The 6,707-nt window shown below is 56.0% G+C and overlaps 2 protein-coding genes across 2 annotated transcripts in view; both read left to right on the top strand.

Moving 5' to 3' along the window:
* PTSG_03937 (STE/STE20/TAO protein kinase) overlaps positions 1 to 3,530 on the top strand; it is a 7,497-nt gene extending 3,967 nt beyond the window's left edge. Inside the window, exons 8-15 of the mRNA XM_004994775.1 lie at positions 414 to 533; positions 802 to 867; positions 995 to 1,090; positions 1,467 to 1,702; positions 1,921 to 1,984; positions 2,199 to 2,390; positions 2,693 to 2,812; positions 3,065 to 3,530. Coding sequence (XP_004994832.1) covers positions 414 to 533; positions 802 to 867; positions 995 to 1,090; positions 1,467 to 1,702; positions 1,921 to 1,984; positions 2,199 to 2,390; positions 2,693 to 2,812; positions 3,065 to 3,220 — 1,050 coding nt within the window. The 3' untranslated portion in view covers positions 3,221 to 3,530. The remainder of the gene's footprint in view (positions 1 to 413; positions 534 to 801; positions 868 to 994; positions 1,091 to 1,466; positions 1,703 to 1,920; positions 1,985 to 2,198; positions 2,391 to 2,692; positions 2,813 to 3,064) is intronic.
* Positions 3,531 to 3,758: 228 nt separating this feature from the next.
* Positions 3,759 to 6,707, top strand: part of PTSG_03936 (TKL/MLK/ZAK protein kinase) — a 4,925-nt gene continuing 1,976 nt past the window's right edge. Inside the window, exons 1-2 of the mRNA XM_004994774.1 lie at positions 3,759 to 4,471; positions 5,077 to 6,707. The exon at positions 5,077 to 6,707 is cut by the window's right edge and continues 1,976 nt beyond it. Of these exons, the coding sequence (XP_004994831.1) occupies positions 5,320 to 6,707 (1,388 nt within the window). The 5' untranslated portion in view covers positions 3,759 to 4,471; positions 5,077 to 5,319. The remainder of the gene's footprint in view (positions 4,472 to 5,076) is intronic.

Raw genomic sequence — 6,707 nt, 5'->3', positions numbered from 1 at the left:
CCCCCCAAGGAGAACATCCGTTTTCAACAAATGCTCATTGTGCGATTCCGCCAATTGAATGTGTACTGTGATTGCATGTTCAATATTTACATGCATCAGGCGAAGGGTTTTCAGCGCAATTTCGAAGGGCGTGCAGGAAATTCTGTCTACGGAGCATCACCCCCGCGATTGACCGCCTCGAACAGGCCCACGTCCTCGAGAGATAACGCACTTAGTCGGTGTGGACATGGTCTGTGTGTGTGTGTGTGTGTGTGTGTGTGTGTGTGTGTGTGTGTGTGTGTGTGTGTGTGTGTGTGTGTGTGTGTGCTTGTTGCGTTGTGCTTGTTGTGTTGTGCGTTTGATGCATACGCTTACAAAACACCGCTGTTCTCCCCCTTTCCCCTTTCTTCTCCAAACGGTCATCACCACTTCAGGACCTGCAAAAATATGCGGACAAGAAGAAGCGAGAGTCCAAGTCGTCGCTGGCGACGAAACTGCAGCACTTGAAACGCGACCACCGCCGCCAAGTCAAGGAGGAGGGCGCAGACAAGAAGGTGACGCACCTGCACTTGCTGTGGTGGTGGTGGTCGTCGTGTTGGTGGTCGTCGTCCTGAGTAGCGATTGCGGTGTTACTGAAGTTGTTGTTGTTGCTGCTGTCGTTGAGTGAAGGGAAAGGATGCTCCTCGCACTGTGTTGTGCAGACGATTGTGCTCACAATTCATTGCAACTACCACAACTCCGCTGCCACTTTGACACACACTCACACGCACGCGCACGCACACGCACACACACACACACACTGCCTCCCACTGCACGTGTCAGGAGCTGAAGAAGTTGGCCAAGGAGCAGACGGCGCAGCTGCAGGACAAGCGCAAGTCGGAGTTCAAGGTACACTGCCTGCTGCTGCTGTTGCTGTTGTTGTTGTTATTACTGCTGCTGTTCCTCGCTCCTGCGGCTACCTCTCACTCACACCACACGCATGCGCGTATTTTGTGCGTTCTGTATGTGCTTGCAGGCAACGTCGCTGGGGTATGTGGACGCGCGGATGAAGATGCTGCGGGCACAGCAGCAGATTGCGGCGGCGCGGCTGAGACTTGAGCACTTGGAGGAGGTGCGGATCGCTCACATGATAATATGCACATGTTGAGGCGCGTTCGTGGTGTTCAAACATCTCGACAGCACCCGTTTACCCTTTGACTTGCACGCACACGCATGCATGTACACACTCACTCACACTTATGCCCACACTCGAACCCACACACTCACACTCACACACACTCACTCGAACCCACACACTCACACTCACACACACTCACTCACACACTCACTCACACACTCACTCACACACTCACTCACACACATACACACACACATACACACACGCATGCATGCGCACTCACTCACTCACACACGCATGCACACCCCTACTCCCTCCTCTCATTCCTCGCCCATGTGATTTCGGTGTGCGTGGTCGCGTCGCATGACAGGAGCTGATGCTGAAGGAGAAGCATCTTGGGCAGCGTCTGGACATGGTTGTCGGCCACGAGACGGAACGCGTGCACCCGATCATGCGCACGCACCGCTTGCAGATGCAGGAGCTTGAGATGGAGTACGCAAACGAGCGTGAGAAGTTGGAGATTGCGCACTTGCAAGAGAACCACGCACAGGTGCAAGTGAGCACTAAGCGCAAACACACCGTCCAGGCCAGAGCACACGACAAGCAGTGAGTTGCATCGTGTGGGCGGGTGCTCATGTGTGTACGTGTATGTGTATTGTGTTACGTGTGCATGTGTGTGTGTGTGTGGTTGTGTGATTGTGTGATTGTGTGTGTGTATATATTTACCTCCGTGTGTGTATGTGTACCTGGGCGTATCTGTCTGTGCGGGGTGCATGCATATGTTGTCATCATTTTGCTCATTGTCTGTCGTGCTTGTTCTGCAGGCTGAAGAAGCTGAGTGTACATGATAAGAAAGTACAGGAGGCGTTCCGCAGACAAACGGCACAGGTCTGTCTCGTGTGTGTGGGGGGGGGGGGGGTGCGCGCGTATGAGCGTGTGTTAATGCGTGTGTTCATGCGTGCGTGTGTGCGCGTGTTTGCTTGCATGAGAAAGCTCTGCTGCACGTTTGCAGTTGAGAGTCAGTATTGCATGCGCGGCAGACCTGACACACACACACACACGCGACCGCGTGTGTGGGTTTTTGTTGGTTTGGGCTGTGCAGCTGGATGAGCTTCAGGCTGTGAAGGAGCGAACGAAGAAAGGCACGGCGGACCGCAAGCAGGCGAAGAAGCTTGAGAAGTTGGAGAAGCAGGCGCTGAACGAGGCGAGGCAGTCTGTTGTCGCACAGGCCACCATCCGCCTCAACGAATCCCAAATCAAGGAAATCAACGACCTCCGCAGGCAGCAGGACGAGGTGCACATGTGCTGTTTGGTTTCGTGTGTGTGTGTGTGTGTGTGTCTGCGTCTGTGTGTCTGCGTCTGTGTGTCTGCGTGTGTGTGTGTGTGTGTGTGTGTGTGTGTGTGTGTGTGCGTGTGTGTGTGTGTGTGTGTGTGTTGGTGGCCGTGCTTTCCTATTTGCGTGCTGTCCGTGTTTCTTTTCTTTGTTTGCTTTCCTACTTGCATGTGTCTGTGCGTCCCTACTGGTGTGTGTCAACCACGAGTGCGTGCTTGTTTTGACACGATGCAACGTCGCTTGTGTGCGTGGCGTGTGCACAGGAGATGTCTGAGCTTGAGGCGTTCTTTGAGCAGCGGCGGGAGCAAATGTTGAAGGCGCACGAGCAGCAGCTGCAGGAGCTCGACCAGCACATGAAGGACGAAGCAAACGCCGCCGTCAAGGTCTGCCCACGCCGCGACTTCACAAACACACACTGACACGCTCACATGATTGCACGCGCATATTTCACACCCTCACACGCATATTTCACACCCTCGCGCGCTCACCGTCACTCTCCCATCCTCACCCTCACAAACACCTCACACACACACACACACACACACACACACACACACACACACACACACACACACACACACACACACACACACACACACACACACACACACACACACACACACACACACACACAGTTGAAGGCGACTGAGCTGAGCAACTTCCAAAAGGGGCGGGACACGAAACTGGAGCACGAGCGGCAAAAGTTTTCGGAGCTGGAGGAGGAGATGTCGGCGGTGATTGAGGCGGAACGCAAGCGAGCAGAAGAACTGGACAAGGCGTGGTATTCATGAAGATGCGATGCTTCTTGTAGTCTGCAAGCAAGAGTTATGTTTTGTTGTTGCTGCTGCTTTGTTTTTGTTTTTCCTCGTTTTCTCGCTTGTTCCTTTTCATCCCCTCCTTCCTTCCTTCCTTTTCTTTCTCTCTTGCCTGTTATTGTGCAGACAACCCGCCATGTTTGTGTCTGTGCGCGTGCGTTTGTGCGTGAGCGTGATTGTTGTCCACGTTGACCGCCATGCCAGGCAAGAAGCAAACATGCACCCGAAAGCAAGCCCTGACAGTCATACTGCAGTGCATCGAGACCACCACAATCGTCATCCACGCAAGTCGTGTGGTGGAGTTCGTTGGGTGAGCTTGCTTGCTTGCTTGCTTGCTTGCTTGCTGACTTGCGTCAAGCACAGCCTCGCATCCAATAAACTTGGCGACAGGCAGCAAGTTGCATAAAGGGGGAAGCGCGACATTCGCGCGCCCGTGCGGAATCGTTGAAGACTTCAATGAAATTTCAGCATTGTATTGCTCACGCAAGCAAAGTCTTCATTGTGCCCCTCTGCATTTCGTTGTCTTGTTGTTTTGTCTGTGTGCGTGCCAGCAACACACAAGAGCAACACCAACACACAGCCAAGCCGAGCGAAGCAAGGCAGAGCGACACTTTGGCTGAAAGACACACGCAAACCTTTGTTGTTGTGTGTGTCTGCTGCTCTCACTCCCACACACCCTCCTTTCTCCATCTCCCTGTTGTGTTCTTTGTAGCAAGAAGCACGCCAGCCAGTCAGTCACCTTTGCTTTGCTTGTTGCTGCGTTCATTCGTTCGTGGAGTTGCTTCACGCTTGTTTACACTTGCGTTTGCTTCACCAGCTCCCTCCTTTTCTCCCTTTGCTCCCTCATTCTCCCCTTCTTCTCTCCTTCTTCTTGCTTCTTCTCTTCTTCTTCTTCTCCTTGGCTTTCGTTGCACGCGTGCAAAGCTTGCGTCGGCGGTCGGTGTTTCTTGCCCCCGCCTTGCATCTTGCTTGTTCCCCTCAAGTGGTTGCATGTGTGTGCATGTGCGAGTGTGTCAACCCGGACACATCCCCACCCCCGCTTTGTTACGTTACTCCTCCTCCATACACACCCCACCCACATACGCAACCGCCGCGCTTGCATGGGCGCGCACGACACAGGCCTCTCGACTTTCTGCTGTGTCGTTTGCCGTTTGTCTCATCATTCACCTCGCAACGCCGCCACGGGCACGCCGCTACAACTGCTGTTGCTGCCTCTACTGCTGCCTGGTAAGTGTGATGATGGCCACCCACCCGTCGTCCACCCATCCATGTTTGGCTTTTGGCCTGTGATGGGCCGAACTTTCGTGAGCCAGCAACACGCATGCTGCGCACCACCACCACCATGTGCCCCAAAGCCCCCCCCCCCAGCAATCACATCAACACATCCAATGAATGCATGCCATCAATCTTGCTTGCTTGCCTGCTTGCTTGCTGGGCCATCACACACATACACCGCACAACACACTGCACGAACACACACAACATGCACGCACGTACACCTGCTTGCCATCCCACCCCAACATCACACGCACACACAAGCAAGCATGACTGCGCATGTGTCATCACTCCATTTACATTTCCGTTGCTGTGTCTGCCTTTTCGCTGTGTCGTTCCTTCCTTCCACAAACACACACACCACGAGTGTGCGACAAGCCACTTTCGACAACCCACACACACTCACACTCTCCCACACACAGACACACACACACACTCTCTCTCTCTTTTTCTCCATTCCCTTACCCACCTCATCCACACCTTCCATACTTCCACCGACAAACTTTCCATTCACTCACACTGCTTCCCCTTTGTCGTACACTGCCATACCACCTCAGACCACACTCCACCGCCCGCAGCGGCTCTGGACGTGAATCAAATCAAAACACGACATCAAGCAACACACCCACCTTCCACCAGCACGGAACACAGCAAGCCAGTTACCAACCCACCAAGAGCAACCAATCAGCCAACCCACGAAGCAACCGACCCATTCAGCCAACCCACGAAGGCTGGCCAGCACCACTTCCACTTCCACTCACACACGCCACCACCCCCCCCCTCCCAACATCAGCCACACCATGCCACCAAAGTCTCCGCTGTCGCCGACGTCCCGCGCCAGCTCCATCAGCCAATATCTGGGCGAGGATGTCGGTGAGCGGCGCCGAATCATCCAACCAGACCACCTCAGCTTCACCCACTGCCTGGGCTCGGGCACCTTTGGCGAGGTGTTTCTGGCCGGGTGGAAGAACCGGTTGGTCGCTGCCAAGAGCATCTTCGACGATGAGCTGTTCCGCGAGGAGGCGGAGCTGCTCAGCGTCCTCTCCCACCGCAACATCATCCGCTACTACGGCGAGGTGCTCCAGTGCGACGCCGTCACCACCGTCACGGACGAGGTGTTCAACCTCAGGGGCCGCCACCTCCTCGTCACAGAGTACATGCCCGGCGGCACGCTGCACAACCGCATCTACAGCGACGAGGCATACAAGCTCCACGACATGATCTCCTGGATGCTTGACATTGTCAGCGCCCTCGCCTACCTGCACTTTGACGGGCCCGCCTGTATCCTCCACCTCGACCTCAAGCCCCTCAACGTGCTGCTCACCCGCGGCGGCGTGTGCAAGCTGGCCGACCTCGGTGCCGCCATGCCCGCCATCAGCAAGAGCAAAGGCACCATCGAGCAGAAGAACAGCTCAGACAACCTCTCGCAGAAGGTGTGCGGCACCCCGCGCTACATGGCGCCCGAGGTCATTCGCGGCTCCCACTCCCTCACAGACCGCGCAGACATCTGGTCCTTTGGCGTCCTCTGCGCCGAGCTTGTTGCCCGCCAAACGCCCTTTCCCGAGCTCAGCAACAACTTCACCATCTCCTTCCTCGTCGGCACCAGCTTCAAGCACCCCGACCTGCCCCCGACCATGACACCAACCCTGCGCTCGCTGCTCCTGCAGACGTGGCTGCCGCAGCCGCAGGACCGCCCCTCTGCACACCACATCCGGCACGAGCTCGAGACGTACCTGTGCAAAGTCGTCGCTCGCCATGAGGAGGATGTCACCATCAGCACCTCCGCCAGCAGGGGCGCGTCTGTGTCCGGGTCAGGGTCCAACGGTAGCGCCCGCGACTCCCGCACGCCAGATGGTGTGCGCGGTGGCAGCCTGGGGGAGCACCTGTTCTCCGATGACGATGACGAAGAGGACCTGTCCAGCGGCCTTTCCTTCAACATTGGCCAGCACACGCAGCTCAACCGCCCACAACAACACCACCACCACCACCACCACCACCACCACCACCACCACCTCCCACAGCGTGGCGACGTGGCTGCTGCACACAAACACCACCACAAACACCGCTACAGGCTGCGGCGGCAGCAGGCGCAGCACAGCGCCGGCGGTGAAGAGGAGGAGCACGTGGACAACGGATATGAGGAGGACACGGAGGACGGTGATGAGGAATTGAGAGATGAATACGACCC

This window comes from Salpingoeca rosetta, assembly GCF_000188695.1.
Source record: "Salpingoeca rosetta unplaced genomic scaffold supercont1.9, whole genome shotgun sequence".
Lineage (NCBI taxonomy): Eukaryota > Choanoflagellata > Craspedida > Salpingoecidae > Salpingoeca > Salpingoeca rosetta.
The sequence above is the reverse complement of the archived record's forward strand: the minus strand, read 5'-3'. Positions and strand labels throughout refer to the sequence as shown.